At 44.2% G+C, this 27,201-nt stretch overlaps 1 protein-coding gene across 1 annotated transcript; it reads left to right on the forward strand.

Annotated features, from left to right (window-relative positions):
* Positions 1–208: 208 nt before the first annotated feature.
* Positions 209–26,276, forward strand: LRRC38 (leucine rich repeat containing 38). Its single transcript, XM_073317168.1, has 2 exons — positions 209–833; positions 25,080–26,276. Exons 1-2 carry the CDS (start codon positions 209–211, stop codon positions 25,328–25,330), a joined length of 876 nt encoding a protein of 291 aa, XP_073173269.1. The 3' UTR covers positions 25,331–26,276.
* The last annotated feature ends 925 nt before the right edge of the window (positions 26,277–27,201 follow it).

Here is a 27,201-nt window from a genome sequence, read left to right on the forward strand (position 1 = left end):
TTCCCTCCCTCTCTCCCTCAATCACACACACTCTCTCTCCCCCTCCTCCCTAGTCGGCTGCTATCTGATCTGTGATGATATGTGATCTCTTGGATACACACACACACGCACACACACACACACAAAAACCACCAGGCATTGCTACCCAGCTGAGCAAAATGTCTTTCTCCTAGCAGCGTTGCTCATCATAGCTTTCAAATCCTTGACGATGTGGCCATGCTTTCCCCTCTGCCTTCTACTTTCTCTCTGTTTCTGCCTGCTCTTCTTACCCTTGGGGCATCTTTGCCCTGCTCTCTGTAGCTGTATGGACTCCCACACTATAGACTGCAGGGATCAAGGACTCCCCAGTGTTCCTAATCTGTTTCCACTGGATGTACGGAAACTTCTCATAGCTGACAACAACATTCAGGCCATACCAGCTGATTTCTTTATATTTTATGGAGATCTAGTCTACTTGGACTTCAGGAATAACTCAATCACCTCCTTAGAAGAGGGAACTTTCAGCAGTTCCACCAAACTGGTGTTTTTAGACCTAAGCTACAATAATTTAACGCAGCTTGATGCTGGGATCTTCAAGTCGGCAGAGAAGCTGATAAAATTAAGCCTTGGGAACAATAACCTAGTGGATGTGGACGAGGCTGCTTTTGAGAACCTGGAACAGCTCCAAGTGTTAGAACTGAATGACAATAACTTGCAGAGCCTCAACGTGGCTGCCCTGGAAGCACTTCCATCCCTTCGGACTATACGTCTAGAGGGCAACCCATGGGTCTGTGACTGTGACTTTGCCAACCTCTTCAGCTGGATACAAGAGAATGCATCCAAGCTTCAGAAAGGTAAAGCTAAATGACTTGCAAGGCAGCTAGTGTGTGTGTGTGTGTGTGTGTGTGTGTGTGTGTGTGTGTGTGTGTGTGTGTGTGCTTGGTCAGCTTGTCCATCTGGGTGTATTGCCTGCAGTGATCCAACCTGTGAATTCTGGTCCTACCACAATTACACATTTGAACCAGTGAGTCCCTTAAAATGAAGCTGGTTTCCTTTAGTAACAACATCCCCTCCCAGTAAATGGGATATTTTGGTCCTGAGACTAAACCTATCCAGGTTGAGAAGGAGCCTTTTCAAATAGGGTAACCCAGCACTGATTCTCTTCCAGGCTTTGGTTTCTATTAAGTAAATAAATAGATTTCCCTTAATAAGCCCTTTGAATGGCTGAATATGTGTGCCAGCACATGGGGGAACCTTATTTTACCCTGCCTAGATTTTCTATGAAGCAGCATAGGATAATTCAGTCCCTGCATCCCATTTTATACACTGTGGTTGTTGACCCTTTCCTGGAATTAGTTGCTTTTGATTGCCTGCATTGGGATCTCCAGTTCCAGCTTGGTTGTTGCTGGTTTTCATACAAATAACATAGCTTTTAATTTTGGAAGCCAATTTACATGAGAGCTCAAGCTACAAAATTTGGAACGGCATCCGGGTTTGGATCTGGACCACTTCAAATGGCAAAGCACTTGGTTCTGGGGTTTTGGCTGGTTATTTTTCAGATGTGTATTGAAATAATATTAAAGCAGCCATGTGCAGGAATCCAGACTCTCCCTGCCCAAAGCTCCTCTTAATCTTACCAGCCTTAGCTGGAGATCAACCACAGTTCATGGTTCCCAACAAGCACCGGGTCATATACTCATGCCACTGAGCCCCCAAGATGCACGTGAAAGACAAACTGCTAGGAGCATAGGCGCTAACAGTGTGACTGAGGGTCCACAAAGTAGCACCCCTAATGAGGTCACTGCTGCCTAGTCTGCTTCTGAGCAGGACTGTGTTTGACTGGGAAGGGGGGCGGGATGATAAAAGGCTGAGGCTTGAAAGCCAGGGAGAATGGGAGGAGGTGGAGAAAGAGGGAGAATCCATTCTGTAAAGAGCATCTCTGTGTATTTCATGGAGTGTCAGAGGCAGAGGGAGGAAAACACAGAGTGAGCCAAGAAAATGATTTCAGAAGCTTTTTCCCTCCTCTTTGTCACCAGAGAGGCTGTCATCATGTATGTGAGCTCTCCCTGTGCTCGTGACCTTGGGTGGCATTTTTGATACATTAATCTTGTGTGCCCTAGCTGCTCAAGGATGTCATGGAATCAGTTCCTATTAGATTTCAGAGTAACAGCCGTGTTAGTCTGTCTTTGCAAAAAGAAAAGGAGTACTTGTGGCACCTTAGAGACTAACCAATTTATTTGAGCATGAGCTTTCCTTTTCTTTTTGTTCCTATTAGAGATGAATGAAGTGATTTGGGGAGACAAAGGGTTGATCTCCCCACCCGTGCCAGGCATGAGCTGAGTCTTGACCTACGTCCCCCACGATGCCTGGGCCACCTTTAGTCTGTCTCTGAGCTGAGTGTTGGCCCACCTCTCCGGCAGTATCTGAGCCAAACCCTGACCCATCTCTTCCCCGGATCCAAGCCAAACCTTCATCCATCTGCCCCTCTGTGTCCCAACAGAACCTTCACCCATTTCCCCCAACTCCTTGTCTGAATGACATTTACATTTTCTTTTGCTTTAACCTTTAACTGAGCATACGTTGTGATCAGTTTCCCCCCTACCTCCTTATCTGAGCCAGCATTATCCCTCATTTCCATCATCCCCCCAACCCAACCCGATCTGTTCCACCTTAAAAATATTCAAATAATATGACCCTCCCTTCCCCAATCTGCCTCCCTTCCCAGCATACCTTCCACCACTCCACTTTCACCTTCCCATTGCTCTTATGCCTGTTCCTAAGTTTACCTGTGTTTCTTTGGCCTAGAAATCCCAGAGATCAAGTTTTCTTACAGGATTCCCCATGCTTCCTGGGGTCAGTGAGGCTAGAAACACTTTGTCACCATGTTTTGTTTCAGCCATTTTCAACCCTAGATAAACCCAAGAATATTTATATATTTATTCTGAGCTCCAGAAGGAGGTGAGAGGAAAACCACTTGGAAGTCTCTGGGTAAAGATAAAAGAGGTAAATAACAGGGGTAACATCATGATAGGGGTCTACTCTAGACTGCCAAATCAGGAAGAGGAGGTGGATGAGGCATTTCTAGAACAAATAACAGATATATCCAAAACACAAGACTTGGAAGTAATGTGGGACTTTAGCTATCCAGTCATCTGTTGGAAAAGTAATACAGTAAAATACAATTTCCAGTAAGATGTTGGAATGTGTTGGGGACAGTTTTTTTTTGTTTCAGAAAGTGGAGGAAGTAACCAAGGGGCAGCCATTTTAGACTTGATTCTGACCAGCAGGGAGGACTTGGTAGCGAATCTGAAGGTGGAAGGAATTTTGGGTGACAGTGATCATGAAATGATAGATTTCATTATTCTAAGGAAAGGAAGGAGTAAAATCATCAGAATAAGGATAATGGACGTCGGAAAAGAAGACTTTAACAAACTAAGAGAACTGCGAGGTAAGATTCCCCTGGGAAGAAAATCTAAGGGAAAATAGACTTCAGGAGACCTGGCAGTCTCTCAAGGAGTTGATATTAAAGGCAAAACTGCCAACTATTCCAATGTGAAGGAAAGATAGGAAGAATAGTAAAAGAATATGGCTCCATCTTTAATGGCCTATAAATCAAGAAGGAATTCTACAAAAAGTGGAAACATGGACAAATTGCTAGGGAGGAGTACAAAAGAACAGCACAAGCGTGTAGGGACAAAATTAGAAAGGCTAAGGCACAAAGTGAGACATAAGGGACATAAAAGACACTAAGAAGAGGTTCTGTAAACACATTAGGAGCAAGAGAAAGACAAAGGAAAGTATAGGTCCTCTACTTAATGGGGAAGAAAAGCTAATGACATCAAGAGGGCTGAGGTATTAATGCCTATTTTGCTTCAATTTTCACTAAAATGGTAAATTGTGACCAGATTCTTAACATAATTAATATTAACAACAAGGGGGAAGGAACAAAGCCAAAATAGGGAAAGAACAGATTAAAGAATAAGGGCTTGGCTACCCTTGCAAGTTAGAGAGCATTAAAGCAGCCCCGGGCGCCCTAACTCCCGACCCGTTCACACTGGCAAGGCACTTATAGCTCCTGGACTCTGCAGCTGGAGCGCTCCTGGTAATCCACCTCCACGAGAAGCATAACGCTTGCTGCGCCCCGGCTGAAATGCCCGGGTGTCAGTGTGAACGAGGTGTTGCATTACTGCCCTGTGATCGGCCTCTGGAAACGTCCCATAATCCCCTTAAGTCAAGTGGCCGTGCTTGTCATTGTTTTGAACTCGGCTGTAGCAATGCGGATAGGCCCTTTCAAAGCTCCGTTTCTGACAGCCGGCTGCTTATCTGCTCCGGGACAAAGCAACCATTCCTGTGGACTGCTGCTTGCTGTGAGTGCGTAAAAGAGAGGGAGGGGGGGTCTGCTGCTGTCTGAACTTACAAGACAGCCTGCTGACACACTCTCAGTCCCCCCAAAACCAACTCTCTCTCCCCACACACAGCACACTCCCTGTCACACTCCCCCCTCTCCCCCCCGACATTTGAAAAGCACGTTGCAGCCACTTGAATGCTACCACAATGCACTGCTCTCTGTGGTGTTGCAAGAGCTGCTAACGCGGCCACGCCAGTGGGCTTGAATCTGACAGTGCGAACACACTGCAGCGCTTTCCCTGCTGCGCTCTCTGAGGGCTGGTTTAGCTCACAGCTCTCTACATCGGCAAGTGTGGCCATGCCCTAAGTTAGATGTATTCGAGTCAGCAAAGACTGATGAAATTCATCGTAGGGTTCTTCAGGAACTAGCTGAAGCAAGCTTGAAACCATTAGCAACTATCTTTGAGAACTCAGGGACTATGGGTGAGGTCCCAGAGGACTGGAAAAGGGACAAACATAGTATCTATCTTTAAAAAAGGAGAACAAGGAGACCCGGGGAATTATAGACCAGCCAGTTTAATGTCAATATGTGGAAGATACTGGAACAAATGATTAAACAATCAATTTGTAAGCTCCTAGAGAATAATAGGGTTGTAAGAGAATAGCCAGCATGGATTTGTTAAGAACAAATCATGCCAAATCAAACTAATTTCCTTCTTCAATAGGGTTACTGACCTAGTGGATAAGGGAGAAGCTGGAGATGTGATATATCTTGATTTTGGTAAGGTTTTGGACCACAAATAGAATACGAGTTAACAATGTTATGCAAATGCGAAAAAGGCTAATACCATTCTGGGGCGTATTAACATGAGTGCTGTATGTAAGATCCAGGAAGTAATTGTCTCACTCTTCTTGGCGCTGGTGAGGCCTCAGCTGGAGTACTGTGTCCAATTCTGGGCACCACACTTTAGGAAATGAGGACAAATCACTCTTCTCTGGACTCTCTTCAACAAAAATGATAAAAGGTTTAGAAAATCTGTCCTATGAGGAAAGGCACATTTAGTCTTGAGAAAAGACAACTGAGGGGGACCTGATAACAGTCTTCAAATATGTTAAGGGCTGTTATAAAGAGGACAGTGATCGATTGTTCTCCAAATCTGCTGAAAGTAGGACAAGAAGTAATGGACTTAATCTACAGCAAGGGAGTTTTAGGTTAGATATTAGGAAAAACTTTCTAATTATAAGGGCAGTTAAGCGCTGGAATAGGCTTCCGAGGAAGCTGGTGGACTACCCATCACTGGAAGTTTTTAAGAACAGGTTGGTCAAACACCTGTCAGGGATGGTCTAGGTTTACTTGGTCCTGCCTGAGCACAGGGAGCGGGACTTAATAACTTCTCAAGGTCCCTTCCAGTCCTACATTTCTATGATTCCATGATTCATGAATCAACAGAGCAGAGGAGCTCACCAACTTACCGAAAAAAATTCACTAAACTTTTTCAAGCTTTCAGAAGATTTACTTTTATTTGACTTTGGGGCAAAGGTTTGGGCAGGTTCTTATTTTATCTGAAATGGTCTCCCTGTCCCTATACCCCAATCCTGTGAACAGCTGCTTAGCTTGCCTGACAGGGCAGTGCCATTGACTTCACTGGGACAGTTCACATGAGTGAATTTAAGTACATACATTCAGAAGGGGTTGGAGCCCTAGTTCACATTGCCTCATCGAAGTTACTGCTGTTAAAAGTACAGGCTGTCTATTTCATTAAACGTAGGAAAGTATTACTCAAGGAGGTGAGGGCAAAACCAAGCCACAAAGGGCAAGATTTTCTTTACTATACTTTAAAATCATTGGGCCCCCTCCCCCCAGTCTGCTCCAGGTCCCACCCCTTCCCCCAAGACCCCACCTCTTCCTGCCCAGTTCCGCCTTCTCCCCCGAGTGCGCCCTGTCCCCGCTTCTCCCTCTACCCACCAGCACCTCTTGCATGCCACTAAACAGCTGATCCTGAGGGGCAGGAGGTGCTGGGAGGGCTGGGGAAGAGTTGATCGGTGGGGCCACCGGTGGAAGGGAGGCGCCGTGGGGGAGGGGAGAAGCTGGCTGCCTGTGGGTGCTAGGCACCCAATCATTTTTTTCCGTGGATGCTCCAGCCCTGGAGCATCCAGAGAGTCAGTGTCTATGCAAACAGCAATCCACCTGGACATTTGGCAGTCAGACGAACTGAATTCCCTGATGTGCTGCTGCAAGTCTGGAGTCACAGAGGCGTGTGTTCTTGCTGTCAGCACATCAAGATAAGTAGGGCAGCCAGCATTATGCCGGGAAACAGTTTAGAAAGGAAAGACAGGGACAAATTGTGCAGGTTTCAAGATAAAGGTCTGAATTCAGCACCACACTTTTCCTTTTCCATATTTAGAGCAATTCCAGTGCTTGAATATCACAGCACATGTTAATGGGGAAAGCTGAGATGTGGGGAACTGGCTGGTGACTATCTCCACTTGAAATCGTTTAGGTATATGGCGGCATTAACAACACAGATTGTCAAGGGACCGAGCTGTAAAATTATTGAGCCTGGGAATCTCATGTGCCTTTCATTCACCAATACTGAGTTCCTGTTTAAAAAGAAAAGAAAAGGAAAACATCCCCTCCTGAAATATAGGTGGAAATTTAAGGGGGGGAGGGACTGATTCATCAGTGCCCTGTGCCTATTTGCACCAGCTATAATGCCCCATCCATTTCAGTGGACATCCTTGGCAGGCTCAAAGCTGGTTCAGGGCATAAGGGTGGATTGGAGTAGGAGAAAGCATGTCAGAAGAGGTACACTCCTGCTATTCTGTGGCTGCTATTACAACCGTAGGGGAATCCCTAACCTGCACTAGGGAACTGAACTGGGGCCCAGGACTGCAGCTTTCGGATACTGCTGTGAAATATGGCCCCTGTAAGGATCAGAGACAGGTGGAAAGAAACAGAAACTAAGTGGCTGGGGGAGAGAAACTTCAGGATACAGTCAGACGCTGTAAATTACTCTTGATCGTGAGCTTAAAAAGAGACTGTTGAAAATGCAGTTTAATGTGCCCTGCCTCTCCAGTACAGCAGAGAATGACACAAACTGGAACTGTGTATCAAGTCCACCAACTACCCCATCCCTGAAATTTGGGCATTTCCTTAAAATGGGATCCTGATCCAAAAAGTGCCTTGGGTTTGAACATAGCAAAATAGACACCCAGCTGATGAAGTTCAACCCCTGGTTGACGAGGTTTGAAAAAAATTCAAACCACCCTGCAGTGTAGCCCATCTGAATAGAAATTCCATTCTGCTGCAGCAGATAAGGGCCAAACCCCAGAACAATTCATCCGAAACATCCTTCTTCCCCCTACACTCCAAATATTTGGGTAAATCGGTGGCCTGGATATGAACCACAGTTCAACCCCTGACATTTTGCAAAACCTGCATCCGTTGTGTCTGATTTCTAATTAGCAGGGCAATGACGGGAAAAGGCCTCTAAAGTTACTTTTTCTGCTGCTCTGTCTTTGACGGTTTGACCAGAAAGTCTCTTCCCAGTTATGCTGCTCCTGCCTATCTGGCTCTGTTGTGTCGCACAAACATCTGCCATTTGATTCCTTTTACAGATCTCAGTTTTATGCACCCAACCTTTCTTTCTAAATAAAGCATTACTCAGCAAAAAGTGCTTCTTCTTGCACCCTCAATTACAGGCAGGCTTGTGACAGGAGCTGTATAAAATGTTCTATGCTCAAAACAAATGGCTGCTGATCACTTTACCAGTTTTATGGAAGGCAAGTACTTTCTTTCTTTTAAATGTACAATGTTGAATTTTTATCACAATCCAGAACAAAGGGCAATTTTTACCCATCTAAATGGTTCCAGCTTTAGTGAAGGCTGAACTTGTGCAATGCATCAAGCTGTCAGAAGAAATGAAGGTCAGTGTAATAATATTTTGATTGTATAGCTGCTTTTATCTGAAAGGATCCAAAAAGTGCTGTCCAAACTATGGCGGACATTCAACCTGATGTATAAATCTCGTGCAGGCTCTCTGCACGGAGGGTGAATTTCATTGTACATACATGTGGCACCATTGCATTGCAGCAACCAGGTAGATGACGGGTGCACAGAATGCTAAGAATAGTGAGGGAGAAAACCAGGGCAAATATCTGCTCTTAAGATATCTTCCATCAGATCTGTAGAGTCTATGCAGAGAAGACAGGGTCTCTTTCATTAAAGGTCTCATTTGGATCAAGGGCTGAGCTGGCTTTGCCAGGATTTGACCCTGTTGTCTGAGGGAGTCAAGGGAAGTGCACATTTGAGGCCTATACCATTATGGCATTCCCTCGGCTTCATTCTATTGACTCCATAACACATTTCAGTTTTTGCTTGCTGGGTTTGATTGACAAGGTCCAGATTCACCGGAGTGGAAACTTTAAAAGGGAAGGAACTCACATAGGCTCCTTTAAGGAACCTTTTAGAAGTAGGGTAAGAAATGTGCTATTAAAAAAGCAAGAACGAATGCAGGGCATTTGGAGGGTTGGTGTGAATAACTTTCAGAGGCCTATTCAAATCACCCAAGTCTGTTGGGTATGCAGGGCTGGTCTAGGGAGATCTTGGAACTATTGGATGAAATCTTGACCCAACTGAAGTCAAAGCAAATTTTGCCCTTGACTTCTGTAAGGCCAGGATTTCGTCCACAGTCTCATGAGATTTAAGGTATTTGCTGCTTCATGTAGAGCTAGCAATGCCATGAAAATGCAACCCTGCTGTTCCTGCTATCGGTAAAAACCTTCCTATATCTCCAGACTTCATCTGTTCTCTCTCTCAGGTCTGGTCTCAGCTGAAAAGACCTAAACTTCTTAATTTCACTCTTCCAATGTATTATTTACTACTGCAAGCCCTGATGCGGCAATTTGCTGCTTGCAGATGTTCCGTGAACTGCAGGATTGGGGCCTAACTCTGCCATTTCATCATTTAAACCCATAAAGCCTTTTGGGCACACAGCTTGGAAGAAAAATTAAAGGCTGTAAAAGGACCCCATTGAGTCTCCCCACTTGCATGCAAAAGGTGGGTTCCGATGAAATGCAAGTCCTGAAGGGAATTCAAGTAGCCTGGAGTGCCCATATTTAATTAAGTGCTTTGTAGCGGTCTCTATTGCTATTTTATACCTTGCATGGACATGCCTTGGGTAGCCGTGAGCGTGACCTTGTTTACTAATGGCTAATGCATTTTTAACATGACTTTTAATTAGAGTTTAAATAGTCCTTGAAGTGTGACTGTGGTGTCTCCTTTCTGTCATCTTGCCCTCTTTTTTTTTTTTTTTTTTCCTTTCAGCGTCTTAGGAAAAAGCCTTTTCAGGAAGGGTGAGGAAGCTGGTGAGCTGCATTGGTCTTGCAAAGAGCAGCCACTGTGCCACTAAAACTAGCGTCAATAGTACGGGCATTCTCATCCTGTTGCTATTTAATGCGTATCCCACTTAAAGTCCCTCCTACACTTTATGGGAACAAAAGGCTTTATGGTCTTATTTGCTAAAATGCTGCAGCTGTGGAACTATGTGAAAGATTTGCACCAATTTAAGCAGAAGGTAGAGACTGTGAATGGCTACTATCAAAACAATATGGTCTGGTATAATCCCTGTGATTCACCACTTCCTTTTCTGGGGTAAGACGTCTACTGTGTTGGCCACTCACAGACTCGCTAACCGATTTTCAGTGGTTATAAATGTAGGAAATCAACGGTGCCAACAGAGGGAGCCCTAGTGCAGATAGGGAACTGCTTTTCATTGTTGCACTATTTACCACTGCTTTGAACGTGGTTAGATGACACGGTGGTTTAAATGACAATGCCGTCTACACTTGTGCTTCTATCAATGGTCTCCTCAGTGGGAGAGCAACAGAGGGAGATTGCCCATCTAAGCCTAGTAGAGACACAGCCACATCTCCTGTGCTGAAGTAACAATGGAATCATAGCTCTCTGGTTCCCTTTGAAAATTGTTGGAAGGGACCCCACTGGTGGCAGGAAATCGCACGTGAAAATACAAAGGAAAGGCCCTGGCCTGAGCCATGTCATTCTCTTGTTTGCCAGGCATTCTTTTGATCAGCTGTTGCTCCGTTGTGTGCACAGGAGTCACGTATGACCTGAGGAGAGCCAAAGGGCATTGGCTTCGTATCGCAGCTGACGTACACCCTGCTGTGGTACTGCCATGAGCAGTTTTGTCGTCAGCTACTGCCCCAATATAGACCGCTTAGAGATGAGCTGTGCAACAGAACTGGGAAGAAGGCTAAGAAGGAACAAGGGAGTAGGAGAAAATGAGAGCCGTGATACACAGTAGGTGGAGATGAGATTATGGGCAAGTTTTCCGGAGTGAGGAAGCGGAGGTTGAATTGAATGTAGTAACAGGAAACCAACGTGAGATTCCAGGGGTGGAGCAATGTGGTTGGAGCAATGGAAAAGAATAACTTTAGTAACGGTGGGTTTTTTGTAGAATGGGGTGGGGAGAGATCAGAGGGAAAGGTTACAATGGATGAGAGTCAAGAGATGACCAAGTCATGGTATGTAACCTAAAACAGTATGCTTCAGTTTATCTGCACTCCTGATGTAGGTTCTTGCTGCCAGCAGCCAAATCCTGGCCACATTGACATCCGTAGCCCCAATGGACTCGATGAAAATGGTAAATGTTAATTTCAAAAGGTGCCCTATATGTAAAGTTTTATTTAAATTTTTAGCCAGGTGGAAAGTCAGTGAAACTACTGAATTTTTTGTCACTCGTATCTTCCTGCCAGTAGCACCTGTACCTATTTATCTGCTGTACACACAAGGCTGCCTTTACACTGCGTGCTATTATAGAATTAGATCAAGCTTCCACCGAAAAGGCAGGAGACTACAGTCCATTTCCATAGCACAGTGTTTCATCGGGTATCAATGCATATACTAACACATCAATAAATTAGTACGTAATATCCAAGGCCAGGAATGGAATTAAAAGTTCCGAGACATCTCACATTCAGCAGCTTTTAGTCTATTCATGCAGAATCCCCTAACAGAAATAAGTTTCCTCCACAAGCGCCGTGCACTGGTTTTTATCTATACACTGAATTCTGCTCAGTTGCAGTTAAATGATCTGTCACTGGCTTCTTTTGTTGTGTTCCTCATTTCTGAGGATTTTCAGGAGAATAATGGTCATTCCTATTTTGCAAATTCACTCTGGCCAAAAGTTTCGGGCTAAATCTACATTTAGGATCCAAAAAAAATAGTCCAATTTTCAAAGGTGATGAGCAGCCAGCTCTAGCTGAAGGTAAACTGAAGTCAGTGGGAATTGTGGGCACTCACCTCCTTTAAAAAAAGTACGCTATTTATAGGTCCCTAAACGTGGAATTAGGTGCCTAACCTTAGACGCCCAGCTTTGAATTTTTTTTGCCTTTCTTTTTTAGTAGCCGTAGGCAGGAGCTGAGTGGCAGTTCAAATCTCTTCAGAGCAGAAGTCTCTCTCAGTGCTTATTAATACAGCTAAGACATTAGTGACAGTGTTAAAGTAGAAGAAAGGGATATGTAACTAGAGGCAAAATACAATATAAGGAATAAAATGCCACATTTAAACATTTCAAGGCTTTGTAACCTCAGTAACATCAGCGAACAGCTACAATTTTACCCAAAATGGCAAATATCAATTTTACTTTTTTTCTAGAAAAGCTGCTATGGAATATTCAAATGCTCTTGCAATAATCTTCAGTAACTCACTCATGCAGATTAAAATAGAGTTGAGGAAAATATTTACAGTAAGCAATAATTGTAGTCCCTCTTTCTGCTGGCTAATTGCCTGCTGACATAGGTTGGTTTTTACAAATTTATCAATTATTTAATGGATAGTTTACATGTAATATTAACTAAGGCAACAGAAAGTTTCTTGTATTAGGGAGTTATAATTATTAGTAGAAGAAGTAGTAAATATTTATATTATGGTAGCACCCAAAGGGCCCAATTGGGATTTGTGTAGGGTGCTGTATAAAGAAAAGAGGCAATCCCAGCCCAAAAGGGAAAACAGACTAAAGCAATGGTATTGCAATACTAATGGGTTTCAAAATATTCCTTATAAAAGGTATAACTCATACAAATACTTCCCATAACATCCTAAGTATTAGGAATAACCAAGGACACAGCATGTACTCGGAAGGTCCTTTAAAGCAGAGTCAAGTTAACCTGAGGCCAGTTGTGCTATTTGCTGCTTATCTTGAGCCAGAGGAACATAAATCCAAATCAGAAGTTACCGTACAATATAACAGGTTTCAGAGTAGCAGCCGTGTTAGTCTGTATTCGCGAAAAGAAAAGGAGTATTTGTGGCACCTTAGAGACTAACCAATTTATTTGAGCATAAGCTTTCGTGAGCTGAGCTGTAGCTCATGAAAGCTTATGCTCATATAAATTGGTTAGTCTCTAAGGTGCCACAAGTACGCCTTTTCTTTTTGCGTACAATATAACATCACTCGTTGCAGATGTCTGGGGAAATATTCACCTCAGATCCCAGAGCAGGTGATTTCAAAGCAATCAGTGGGCCAATTGGTGTGTAGCTAGAAACTTGTTTGGCTAACCAGCCCCAGTGACAAACATGATTGAATCATGGATATCGAGTGTTGCAGATTTTCTACACAGCTTACATGTATCTGGGTGTTTTGTGTGCTGTTAGGATCGGGTAGGACGGCAGGGTCACATCTCTTTGGGTGGCACAATATTCTACTGGAGCTGTTTTTAAAAAAGAGAAACAATATTTTGCTGAGACTTTCTTCCATTTTTCATCCCTCCCAAAATATGGGGGGATATAGATCCATTTTCCAGATTGTATCCATTTTCAAAGCACTTAAGCAGATGCATAGTCCTCCTGCCCCCCTCCACATTTAGGTAGGAATTAGCTGCAGTGAGCAGATTGTCAGGGCGTTACCCCATTGGAGGCAAAACAACCAGCAAGACTCCTTAACACTTCCCCCGCTGTCGTGTGACAATAGTAAAGCATCCCTGAGTCCCATTCTTTGAACACTGAACAAGGAACTTTATTAAAATAAGTACAGCTTCTGCCTAGACCAGGGGTAGGCAACCTATGGCACGCGAGCTGATTTTCAGGGGCACTCACCTGGCCACCAGTCCGGGGGGCTCTGCATTTTAATTTAATTTTAAATGAAGCTTCTTAAACATTTTAAACCTTATTTACTTTACTTACAACAATACTTTAGTTATATATTATAGACTTATAGAAAGAGCCCTTCTAAAAACGTTAAAATGTATGACTGGCACGCGAAACCTTAAATTAGAGTGAATAAATGAAGACTCGGCACACCACTTCTGAAAGGTTGCCGATCCCTGGCCTAGACCCTTCCCTCAGCACTATCCTTCCTCACTTTCTGCTATTTAAAGAAACAGTACATATATCCTGACGTGCCTCGGAACACACCTCCTTTCAAAATATGGTTCTAGAGTTCCATCAGTCCCAAGCTTCCCACTTTATTTACACTGTCAGCTCTTTAAGACACAGACCCCAACCTTGTTGTCATGTGTACATAAAGGCCCGAGTGCAATGCCCAGCTACTGCCTAGTGCCTGATCTCTGCCTGGGGTTCCCATAATAACAAGAATGAGAAACAATAGACTGCTTGCAACATGAATACATCTGTCTCTGCAAATGAAACACCAGAAAGATACAGAACGTACGACCTTGTCCTTGGGACAGCTGGAGTTTAAAAGATAAAGGATGACCCTGACCAAAATAACGTACGTGACATATTTATAACACTTATTTAATTTACAGATTTGTGTGTGGTATGAAGAAGCGGCTCTTCTGAACACTGGGTGGGAGCAAGTTGATTTATATAACGGTCATCTTTATTAGCTCCAGCTAATTTTTCAACTTCAAACTTCCACAGCCCCCATGAGACACCTTTTATGGGAAAGCCTGGTAGAATTTTAAAAGGGGTGAAATCAACAGTGTTCTATAGAAGTTACTCTCAAAACTATAGAAATTAACAGTGAATGAGATCTTCTCTCCAGTAATTTTAACCATTTTATGGACTTGTGTAGGAGGTGGCTGGGTGTTCAGGATCTTGATCACAATCCTGAAAGTTGCCAGTTCAGATCTCACTCATTTTCCCACTGGATCCCCATCTCCAGTGCGATTGGACATAGTGCTGGCCACAACCCTCCCATGTGTGCCACTGGCCATGAAAACTGGTGTGCCTTTGTCACATGAGCCAATGGCTCGGGGGGACCTTACCTTATAGAATTGTGTAGCCAGGGTAGAATTCTCTATTAAACTGAATAGGATGGTTCAAAAACCTCTAGAAAAGGTAACATTTCTATTACATCCTATAGAACTTTTCTTTAAGGGACTGTGGACTTATAGAAAGAAACTGTTCAACTGCTAGGCTTTTCCATTTTTGCCCATTAACTGAGGTTTTATCTTCAAGGGGCTGGATAACTTGGGTGCCTGTTCTTGGACCAAAATCTAGTGCTGCACTAATAAAATCACTAAAATCTTGGACAGGTCAGCATCTGAGATTGGTGACTGTGTAGTCTATTGATGTACCTGACTATGGGCTTACTATTCGTGTCAAGCAGGAAAACATAAATGGGACCTGTTCTTGGTCAGGTTTTAGACATTGCAGTGGGGCAAGTTCCCTAGGGCTCCGGAGCACAAATGATGCTCTGTTGAGCATCTCTGCACACATTTTGCCCACTTCTGTACAGTTTGTCTTCTAGCAAGGTTGTTACAATTTGTTAGGAGACTCAAAAGGATTTTTATTACTCACCAGAGAAGATCCTACTCACCAGAAGATCTGGTGATGGAAAGACCTAGTCTAAACGATCCGCATGTAAAACTGAAGCTTCATATTATGCAAGCACATAAGTAATGCGAGCTGTGCATGTCTTGATCTTCTGTTATCTAATGTCCTATGTTCAGACCTCTCTGTTGCACCAGGAATCACGCATAGGAAACAGTGCAGTCGAGGTGTTTGGGCTTGAACTGTGGCTCTAAGTCATATGCCGTGGTGGGGACGGTGTGCAGACACACCATACCAATAGCCTCTCCAGTGCCTCCTAGAAAGCATGACCGCAGCACCAGCCTTTGACCTGAGTGACTCTACTGGCTGTTTCAGGAGGCAACCCTTCCCCAATCACTTTGGGGAACCTAGGAGAGTCCTCAGGGCAGATTTGTCCTGGTGCCTACACAGGCACAGGTACAGAAGGGAGTCAGCTTGCCACCGTCCACATTCAGAGGGTGAAGCATCTGATATAGGCCGGGGAAGCCCTAACTTGGATCCCTGTTGTAATGACCCCTGTCTTCAACCATTGCAACAGGAGTGAAGAATCACAGGGGCTCAGGCCTATACTGACCACGCCCGTCTCTCTTTGAGCCCGCCCACACCATGCTTCACATGCAGGGAGATGGGAGAAGCACAGAGCTGGTGGAGGTGACTATTGTGGGAGGCTGCTGCACTCAGGGGGAATTCATCGGGGGCACAAACAAATAGCTCCTCATGCTGTCGCCCCCCACCTCCTTTGCACACCCATGTAGGGCCAGGCACAGCCAGCCCTACCTGGTGGTGCACGGCTTCTCTTTCCTTCCTTTCGCTCTGTGCTTGCATTCCAGCCAATGTGCTGAAATTCCCACTGAGTTAATTTTTTAGGCCTTCAGAATGGTGACTGTATCTTCAGACATGTTTGCGTGGTGTGTCCCCAATCCTGATTGGAGCTCTGGGCTCTGTTGTTAAACAAATTTTAAACATGATGATTAAATAAAAGGTGTGGGGTGCATAAGGATTTGGAACTTTTTTTAGACAATCCTTTTGTCACTTAAATGTGTGCGAATCCCAGGGGCTGCAGTAACAAGCTGTTGAAAATAAGCACTGCAAAGTGTCCTGGTCTTGTATTTATGCTTTTGCTCGAGTGGCTTAGTAGGTGTTAATACCTGTGCGACCCATTGCTGGAAAGTATCTCAGTGTTTCTCTGTTATCATGGTATAATAGATCGGTAAGGGTTAAATCATCCCTGCTGATTTTCACTGCAGAGAGGAAGAAAGAAGCAATAAATCATAGACAAATGGACAATACATCGGTCAGAAGATGAGGAGCGGAGCTTAAATGTCATCATTCTTCTGTCCCTCTGGCCCAGGCGGGTGGAGAGGATACGGACTAGGTGGGGAAGCCACTCTGTGCAGCAGCCTCCCTGCCGGGAAATAACCATTGTTATTAATGCTGACCACTTTGCAGCAGGCTGTCTTGCCCTTCCTTCCTTCACAGAACCCCCAGGATCACTTGTGGGAGGGAGTTCCATGTAGAGAGGAGACAGACCAGTGGATTTAAGATCCACCACGTGGATCTGATGCTAGATGGGAGATAGGGCCTCTTCTGGAACGCAGAACATCTGTCCTTCCGGTATAGTGGACTCAAGTTTCATGATGATGAAGACGACTCACATTTAAATCGCGTGAAGGGTGTGACACCAAGCTATGAAAGGCAAGAAAGGAATTGTTATGGTCCCCGCATCTTACTAAATTCATCATGTGTTGCCCAGGTATATAGAACTTCCAATCAGCAATCAATAGATATGATGCAATTTGTATTGGAGTAGTTTTCAACCTGTGGTCCGCAGACCCACTATGTACAAGATTTCCAAAGGCGTCTGCACCTCCATTCAAAATTTTTTAGGGGCTCGCAAATGAAAATGTTGAAAACCCACTGGTGTACTGCATTATCTTGGACTCCACGCATCCCTTGGGGAGGAGAAGCACGCTGCGCAACTGGAGATGTTGCTATTATTATCACTCCTGTTAGAAATGAAGGACCTGATCCTCTTGAAGTCAACAGGAAAACTCCCGTACTTTAATGGGCTTTGGAACAGCCTCACAAAGTTAATTCACCAATTTGAATGGAACAATACATGGTTTCTCTCTCTCCCAACCCCACCGACTCCAGCTCCCAATGACTAATGCAGTCACGTTAGGTTATTCCCAAAAGAGCTTTAGCAGCCTGTTTTTTCCCCCCTCCTGGTCTCACCCAGAGGAAGGCACATACACAGTGCGGGTGAGCCACAGCTGGGAGCTAGCAAGACCTCTTTTGTCTCAGGTCGAGCTTTGCCCGTGGCATCTATTAGTTTCCATGACTAAGAACTCTGTGAAAACTCCGGGCTAAATTAGATGTTGGAGTGTGTGAGAATAAAACAAGTAGAAAATTCCAATCTAATCTGGTTTGTTTGAGAGTTTGACCTAGATTCCAGGACCCACAGCTACACAAAGAGGAGCACTTTGTGTGTGTGTGTGTGTGTTTCATTTTATAATCAGGCTTTCCATCACTGCAGCACACTCTAGTTCACACACAGCAGGAAATATTCCCCCCGGGCTCAGTACGATACAAACTCTCTTTGATTTGGATGCTTTACATCCTGATGTAAGGTGAAGACAGGGAATGTCACATGGGTTAAGGAACAGAGCTGACATATTCCCTGTGATCTCAGTCCTACTCCCACTGAAGTCAACAGTAAAACTACTATTGACATCAGTTGTGCAGGGTTGGGCCCCAATCTTTCCCGGTACCACACAAAGAAAATCTGCCTTGTAGATACGAGATGCACCACCATGCTGAGTTATTCCCAGGCTCCAGGAGGTGATGCACCTAGGAACAATGTTTCTTTCTCCTGTTTCTCTCAATTTCTTTTTCTCTCAAGAAAATACAGTGTATATCTTGGCTCCAATACGCCTGTGCATGGGGGCTGCTTTGTGCCACTCCAGCTAGGGTGACCAGATAGCAACTGTGAAAAATTGGGACAGGGGGTGGGGGGTAATAGGCGCCTATATAAGAAAAAGTCCTCCAAAAACAGGACTGTCCCTATAAAAACTGGACATCTGGTCACCCTAACTCCAGCACACAACACAGCCCTAATGCTGGTGGATCCAGACCGTGAAGGATTCCCCCTGTATAGAGACTGCTACATGCCAGGTTAGGGGGAGCAACCAGGATGTACTTATGCCAGGCTGATCTCTGGTTGCTGGAACAGCGCCTCCGAGAACAGTATAAATTAGGCTGTTCTAAGCTAAATTGAGAACCAGGTCAGTACCCCCTCTGGAGCCCAGGATTAGTGGGCACAAGGGTGGCTTAAAGTCACCTTCTGCACCCCTCCTCTAGACTTATGCTGACTACAACTCAGATGTACCAGAAAATAGGAGTTTTCTTTATTATACAGGGATAAGCTTTCGTGGGCTAAAATCCACTTCATCAGATGCATGCAGTGGAAAATACAGTAGGAAGAGAGATACACAGAGAACATGAAAAAATGGGTGTTGCCATACCCACTATAATGACACTAAGGTACCACAAGGACTCCTCGTTCTTTTTGCTGATACAGACTAACACGGCTGCCCCTCTGAAACCTCTTTTATAGCACCACTTACCATAACACTGTATCTCCAGGCCCCTATTTTTTTGCCTGTTTGCTCTGTGTTACTACAATTGGAAAGGAAAGCTTTCACTCTGTTTTCTGCATGCTGTCCCCTTAAATGGATTGGAGTTCCCTTGCCTACTGTATGGGATAGCTGCTGGTTTGAATTTTAGTCCAGAGGGCAGGACTGTGTTCTGTCTCTACTTGGAGATTTTAGTGCTGTTCTTTCTTTCATTCTTTCTTTTGTTCTTTGTCTGAAATAAATGTTGTCTGTGTCAGGGCATAACAGAAAGGCGTGCTGGCAACAAACAGGAGTCAATATTCATGGACTCCAGTAGCTACTGTTGTAATCGAGGCTGAGAAATACATGCCTTGAATTTTGTGTATGGGAAAACTTAGCCGTTTGGAACTAGTTTCTCTGAATGGTATTCACATGCTAACTGCAGCTATGGAGGCTGATAGATAGTCAGCCCAAACTAGGACATCGGATCTGACCACCTAGCTGTGCATCCCAACTTTATGATTTTCCTAGGTGTGTGCATATGCTAAGAATTATAATTACAACAACATTCATTTCATGGCACCAGAGATAATGCTCTTGATAAGGCTGTATCTATAAAATGAAAACAGGAAAAGCAGGCTTACACATTTCAAAATAACATACTCTTAACAAGTTTTGACCTAAGAGGTCATATCTGGCCTTGACTCTCACCACTGGCTTCAGTGGGACTGCAAAGATGTTAGATTGTATGCTCCTTGGGGCAGGGACTTTGACTTTTATTCCATTTTTGTACCATGTCTAGCACATTGAGACCCTGATTCTGATTTGGGGCCTCTGGGCACTTCTGGAATACCACTAATAATATCAGTAAGTCAGTGCAGAATTGTATTCCATGGACGAAATTCACCCCTGTACAGAGCCCCAGCACAAAGCTCGTCAGTTACTTAAATTGCATTTAAGTCCAGTGGAATTTAAGAGGTGCATAGACATGGTCCTTGTGTAATACCGACAAACCCCAATCATCAGCGGGTGGGATTGAACCTGGGACCTCGAGAGCTTATGTATGAGCCTCTACTGCATGAGCTAAAAGCCATGTGCCTCTTAGCTTCAGCTATAGCAGACTCCAATTCCCAGAGGGCTAAGTGTACTAGAGGGGGACAGAGCACCACACCAAGCAAGCACGGGTTACACTTGCCCTCTGAATTTGGGGTAAGTTTCAGCCTCAGTGAATATTCACGCACTTGAGCTAAACAATGGGCTGCTCACGAGTGTTCACACTAGTAAAGCCCAAAGGCTCAGAAAGGGTCATAACCATATTCAAACTGAAATTCGCTTTCACATTTGACTATTTGCAGATTCTCTCCCCTCTTCCGCCCTTCCCCCATTTTCTCAGCTGTACTTAACTGAAACCTTCCTATGTCCCCTTTGAGCAGACTTTTCTGTCACAGCATGGTGCTGATCTCCTCCCCATAGCAAACATCTTCCTGTTAATTCTAATTTGCAATATGTTACCCTGATTCGCTTCTGGCTGCTCCCTAATTATGTTCCAACGTGTTTTAACCGTTAAAATATAATTAGTGTTTGAGAAGCAAAGAGCAACTAGATTTCATTATTTCTAGTGTACAAATTGTATTAAATAAATCAAAAGGAAACTGGATGGCTCTGGGGAATTGCTTATGTAGCCTTTGCTGTCTTGGTCCCTGTTTCAACTCTAGTCTATGTAAAAAGTATCCATACGTTTTTACAATTTTGATGGGCTGTGTGTGATGAGTTGATGGTCTCAGGCCAATAACTCAGAAGTAACTCCAGTATCTGGGAGCAGTAGTTGGGGAGCTCCTGCTAATTTTAACAGCAGAAGGGGAGCTATGCTTCCCACCCTGCTGCTCTCCATTACTTTAACCCTCTGCAGTCCCAGCAGAGAGGCCCAGGAGTAAAGGTCAGTCCTGCAAATTGAGGGCACTGAGCACCCTGCAAGATGACATCCTCATAAATGGATGCAGAGACTGAATGGTTAAAACTGAGGGAATCATGGAAAAAGAATATCTGTGAATATTAATTCAAATTAAAAAGTGAATTGTGATTCAGCCACATGCCAGGAACCAGAGCTTCCCTCAGAACTTGGGGGAATGTACTCAACTTTTGGCTAACCAAGAGTTTCGATCAGGTAGGGTTCAGAGAACCAGTGTGTGAATGGGGCCGCAGTTTAGGGATCGTACATGCTGCTCTGCTCTGAAAATGGTCCCATTTTGGCAGGATAATTTAATGGAATCAGGACTGACTTTCGATTTGCAATGAAATGCATAATGGCTCAAACTCCTAGCCTTCCAAATGATTCGCCACTGATTTGCTACAGCACCCATTATGAGTTTGCAGTGCTGTTCAAAGAAGTTCTCTTTCAGCACTCTCCAACACCCCGTTTCATTTCTGAAAGTTTCTTTCTCTCCCTTTGTTATTTCCTGGCCATATCACCTTATGATTCGTGACTTGATTCTTTTGACCCAGTGTGACGCATCAGCCAAGAAATTTTAAAAGACAGGATTTTTCTCAAAGGTTCAGATGATGAAAGTCTGATTTTCCAGCACAGTTGGTCAGCCAGGTCCTTTTATGTTACAAAATGTGATTGTAGCAGCCTGACATGAAGCATTTTTCAGGATACAACCGAACAGCAAAGAAATTTCTCAGAAGCAGAAGGAGAGAAGCGGTCCTTTTGCTTCTGAGAGAATAAAACTGAATTTACAACATATGAGGCCTTCTCTGCAAATTACCTGAGCAGCGGACAATTAATTTCTAGGTGCAAATGTGTGCAAAAGTTTTGCAGGGTTCAGGGCCACTGGCATCTACTTCTTGTCTACCATGATGCACTGGAGGTGGTGTGCTCTTTAAAGCTTGGTGCCTCCGTTTCCCTATATATTAAAAGGGAATAATACATGCCTCACAAGGGTATTAAGGAGTTTAATAATTTAGGGTTAGATTTTCAAAAGCTCTTAAGCAATTTAGGAGCACAAGGCCCTTTGAAAGTCAATGGGAAATGTGGTCCTAAATCACTTACATGCTTTTGAAAATCACAACACTAATATTCATAAAACATATTAAGATGCTTGCATAACATTAAATCTATTTGAGGGTTTTCTAGGTTGGACTTCACTGGCAGACTTTCGAAACAGCTCAGGGCTAGATTTTCAAATGTTCATCGTCCAAAATTGGGGTCTGATTTTCAGTCATGCTCAGAACCCTCTAGGCAGGGGGCACTTTTGAAAATCTGGCCCTGTGTTAGTTAAGCCTCACATAGGTAAATTAGGTTATATAGCAGACTTCTGCTCTTCTCCTTTCCCAGATTTTAGGAAGCCTGTTTGGAGTATACAGGTGCATTGTTTATTCACAATATAGGAAAAAACCTTTCCAGTTCCATTAGAAAAGCTTAAGCAAAAACTTGTGTCGGACCACGTGTTCTAAATGTGGCCAAATTTTGGCATAGTCTAATCCCCACTGGTAGCTCATTCCATAGCCAGACCTTCTCCACGAATGCCTTGTGTCCAGCTCTCATGTGCTTCATCGTGGACTTCTTTAGCTGCATTGTCCCAGAGAACTAAGTGGCTCTTGCATGGAAATGAGGCTTACATACACGATATTATTGGTAGTAATTATTTTATCCATCTGAGTGCAACTAAAATTCTTACTTGTGACAATCTGGTGAGAAGAATGTAAATCACTAGCTGTGTGTGTAAATGGCAATGGGTTATTTTATAACTGTTCATGGCTTTAACATCTGATAGAATTGAGAGAGAGAGAGAGGTCCTAGGGCTTAGCTTCCCTGGCTAAGACCTCCACGTTTTCTCTTCACCCCGGTTTCTTTCCCAGGGATCTTGGGATGGGAGGGGCTTCTGTTCCTATCTTATTTTGCTTTTCGCCCTTCTTGTTACCACTGAATAAATAACTAGGTTAGACTGTCTATCCCAAGTGCATCATTAAAGGCAAATGCTAGCTAGACCCAGTGCAAAGCTCCAGTGAACAGGCTGTGCACTAGAAAGGTCTGCCTAGGTGCCTGGAGGGTACAGAAAACACCCCTGCAAGCTATGGAGACGCAGTTCCTTCTCTCCTACCTCCTCCAGCTGCCCCTACTAGTCACAGACATTATAATTAAATTGTACCCTCCTCCCACTAGCTGAGTGTGCCGATCCATCACCCTGCCTGCACAAGTTCTAGAGAACATTTATGAACCTGTTTAAATACAGAGCAGCCCCAATTTGCTGAAGGTCTCAGAGGACATTTGAAACCTTTGGCTTCCACAGCTTCATAGGATGCTGGCTAGTGATGCAGACAGGATGCTTTCAAAAGGTCCACATAGCCAACCAGTTTGCATGGCTGTCCGGCACACATTTCCACTGCACTCCAGGCTTAGAACATGCAGCTCATGCTCCCGGTAGCAATTCGTCAGGTGGAAACCGCTCAGTATCTTCCTCTGCCACCTGGCCTTGAGCATGCAGACTGGTGTCCTCTTTTGCTGACTTGCTTTGGAGAAGCTGGCAGGCAGCTGCATATTGTGCTGTGGGTGAGAGGAACATGGGGCACAGTGAAGATCATAGAACCGTGGGAGGATTAGCCAGGGTTGTGCCGAGAGGCTTAGGAGCCAGAATTTGGTAAACCAGGGTTGTAACATGATAGGGTCAAAAAGACAGTGGAACAATGAGTCTAGGATGGACTTCAACCTAACCACATCCCAAATGGAGCAACTAACATGTAACAGCTAGGCTGAGTCCCGACTGTCTGTGACATCTAGATCACTAGCTTCAACCGTCCCAATCTGATAGTCATAAACACCCCATGTAGTCCTGTTGTAACAACTGTCCATGTAATTGAAATGAAGTGGGAACTGTGTTCATAGAATAATGAGCAGTACTTCCCCAGAAACACACCTTGAACTGTGAGCACGCAATGATGCATAGTCAAAACCTGAGAGGCCAGGTGCCTTTCCAGCTATTCTGTGCTCACCAGCAGACAAAGGGAAGAATGTGTCAAATAGACCAGTAGGGGCTCCCTGGCCATTAATACACATTCCTCGTATCTCCCCTTTGCATTCCTATCCTCAGTAGCCAAGTAGATCCATCATGCTAACGACCCCTGAAGAGTTCACTCAGTTTACCCATCAGTCCATCAAAGCACTTCCTTGGCATCATTAGAAATACTCTCTCTAGTCTTCTTGCTCTGCAAGGAGATTACTTTTACTGGTGTCCTCACGGTCTTTATCAAGCTATATTCATAGTCATTTCTGAATTTGGTTTCCTAATTTCATCATAAAGAAAGCAAACTATTAGGCAGCTCTAGGCATTCCTCAATAATGCATGGAGGAATACTATCTTATAACAAAGTGTAAAGGAGAAGGTGAAAGCAGATCACAGAGTTAATCAAGCATCAGTTAAGCCCAATCTGTTATCTTGATCAGAAGGAAAAACATCACTATAGTTTTATCGACAGGAAGCGGGGGTGTAGGGAGGGCAAAGTTCACAACATCAGTACCAAGAGCAGTAGCCCTGTGCATCTTTCTGCACGTCCTTTGGCTTAAAGGAACAATGATCTGTTTCAAACAAGATAATTACAAAGGGTGAAATTTACCCTCATGCAAAGGGCCGCACAAGACCTATGCATTATTCAGACCTCACTTTAGCCCTAAAAATAAAGTGTAATTGGGATTTAGATGGTGCATACCATTGCTCACCCTTTGTGCACAGGGGAATTTTACCCAAAGTAACCTCTTGGTTGGTTTTTGTTGCTGCACACAGGAGGAAAATGTCCCACAGGAGAATGCACAGGAATTATAGGGTGGTATATGAAAATAATACTATGATGTAGAGTTTGAGGCTTACATTTAAGACTGTGTTTTATTTGTATAGGTGATTGTATCACAAAGAAACATACCCAAAACAGACAGTACTGAAGACTGAAGTCCTGTTGTTATTTACAGAACATGCATGTTGAAAGCTTTCCCACTCTGACTCACTAATATGTCTCAAGCCTGGCCTGAAGGGGTAAAGAGGAGTGCATAACTCAACCTCCATGGCCCATTCCATTCTTGCCTTCTTTGCTGAGGTCAACACGAATGTTCTATTTTTGGGATGTGGACACTTGTCCAGATACTCCCAAAGCTTATTTTGCACAGGCTGCGTAACAACAGCCATCAGTTGATATCAGCTTTTAGTCACTTCCTTCCTGGACTTGCTGAATACAAACTAGAAACCTAAAGGTGATCCCCATACAAATCTCCCCAGCTGTCCGGGTCCCAGCCTGAACCAAGTAAACGGTCGGCCAATGCGCTTCTCGTCTCCTCCCTCTTTTATTTTTTTTCTTTGCAGGACTACGTGAACTCCAGTGTTCCCTGCCTGTTCAAAACAGAAGAATCTTTCTGGACGAATTATCTGAGGTCAGCTTCAGTGAATGCAAATTTAGTTTGTCGTTAACGGACCTGTTGATCATCATCTTCTCTGGAGTGGCGGTCTCCATCGCTGCCATTCTCTCAAGCTTCCTCTTGGCGACGCTGGTGCATTGCTTCCAGAGATGCACTCCCAGCAAAGACGACGACGACGAAGAAGACAGTGAGGACTGAACCTTTCCTGTATTTAAATATCCCTCGTTTATAGATTACTTGATCAACAGCCAATGTCAAAGAAGAAGAAGAAAGAAAGAAAAGCAAACCTAGATCTCTTGACACTGGATCTGTTTCTGTGGAGTTCAGTCAAATGTTGCATTTAAACTCAGGGTGGGGCTAGGGGAGGAAGAAAGAGGGGAATGAATCCAAAAGAAGTCCTGGTGTTTGAAAAAGATTGTCCTCATGATAGCATATGTACTTAATAGATTGTTCTAACTGCACCCTGAAAAGGGCCCACTATATGTAGCATAGATACAGAGCTTTCAGTTGGAAATACAGAAGCAATTTCATATGGTCTCCTCCCTCTGCCTGGGGAGGAGGAGAGTCAGGTAAATGTACCCAACTTCCCAAATTCAATTACATTGATTCGTAGAGCTGTATAAACCATTATAGGAAGTTTGACATTTTCTTTACACATGGTGTCTCTGTAAAGATTCTCCCACAAGTCAGTGATCCGAGTTATGAGCCTCACTCAAGCAAAGAAACATTTTAAATAAGCCAATACTGTTGTAGGTCTCAACAACAATAAAAACCCTCTCAAGCATTAGCTGCTGTTAAGCAGCTGCCCAGCAAACCTCTGGCCAGGGTAAATAAATAATGATAGATTTCCTTTTTGGTTTCAGGTGTAATGAAGCAAAGACAACCCTTATCACTGCAGTACTGGGTACCAGGCTCTTTATCCTAATGTATCATTCAAATCCTGGAACAACGCTGAGTGTCATTAGCCACTTGAACAACTTCACTATAATCAGCAGAGGGCCACTTTAACTGGATTGCAGTCTGCATACAGCAATGTGGAGTGCCCCAGGGGTCGGTCCTGGGGCCGGTTTTGTTCAATATCTTCATAAATGATCTGGAGGATGGTGTGGATTGCACTCTCAGCAAATTTGCGGATGATACTAAACTAGGAGGAGTGGTAGATACGCTGGAGGGCAGGGATAGGATACAGAGGGACCTAGACAAATTGGAGGATTGGGCCAAAAGAAATCTGATGAGGTTCAATAAGGATAAGTGCAGGGTCCTGCACTTAGGATGGAAGAACCCAATGCACAGCTATAGACTAGGGACCGAATGGCTAGGCAGCAGTTCTGCGGAAAAGGACCTAGGGGTGACAGTGGACGAGAAGCTGGATATGAGTCAGCAGTGTGCCCTTGTTGCCAAGAAGGCCAATGGCATTTTGGGATGTATAAGTAGGGGCATAGCGAGCAGATCAAGGGACGTGATCGTTCCCCTCTATTCGACATTGGTGAGGCCTCATCTGGAGTACTGTGTCCAGTTTTGGGCCTCACGCTACAAGAAGGATGTGGATAAATTGGAGAGAGTCCAGCGAAGGGCAATAAAAATGATTAGGGGTCTGGAACACATGACTTATGAGGAGAAGCTGAGGGAACTGGGATTGTTTAGTCTGCGGAAGAGAAGAATGAGGGGGGATTTGATAGCTGCTTTCAACTACCTGAGAGGTGGTTCCAGAGAGGATGGTTCTAGACTATTCTCAGTGGTAGAAGAGGACAGGACAAGGAGTAATGGTCTCAAGTTGCAGTGGGGGAGGTTTAGGTTGGATATTAGGAAAAACTTTTTCACTAAGAGGGTGGTGAAACACTGGAATGTGTTCCCTAGGGAGGTGATAGAATCTCCTTCCTTAGAAGTTTTTAAGGTCAGGCTTGACAAAGCCCTGGCTGGGATGATTTAATTGGGGATTGGTCCTGCTTTGAGCAGGGGGTTGGACTAGATGACCTCCTGAGGTCCCTTCCAACCCTGATATTCTATGATTCTATGATTTTACTCTGGTGCATTCATTCTACTTCAGTATAAACAGAGCTTCATTATAC

This window comes from Lepidochelys kempii, chromosome 18 (genome assembly GCF_965140265.1).
Source record: "Lepidochelys kempii isolate rLepKem1 chromosome 18, rLepKem1.hap2, whole genome shotgun sequence".
NCBI classification, from domain to species: domain Eukaryota; kingdom Metazoa; phylum Chordata; order Testudines; family Cheloniidae; genus Lepidochelys; species Lepidochelys kempii.

What these genes read in the sequence shown, in the direction of transcription:
- LRRC38 (XM_073317168.1), top strand. Translation starts at nt 209, where the DNA reads ATGTGGCCATGCTTTCCCCTCTGCCTTCTACTTTCTCTCTGTTTCTGC. An exon ending in TGCATCCAAGCTTCAGAAAG is followed by an intron (nt 834 to 25,079) that starts GTAAAGCTAAAT and finishes TTTTCTTTGCAG; the next exon opens with GACTACGTGAACTCCAGTGT.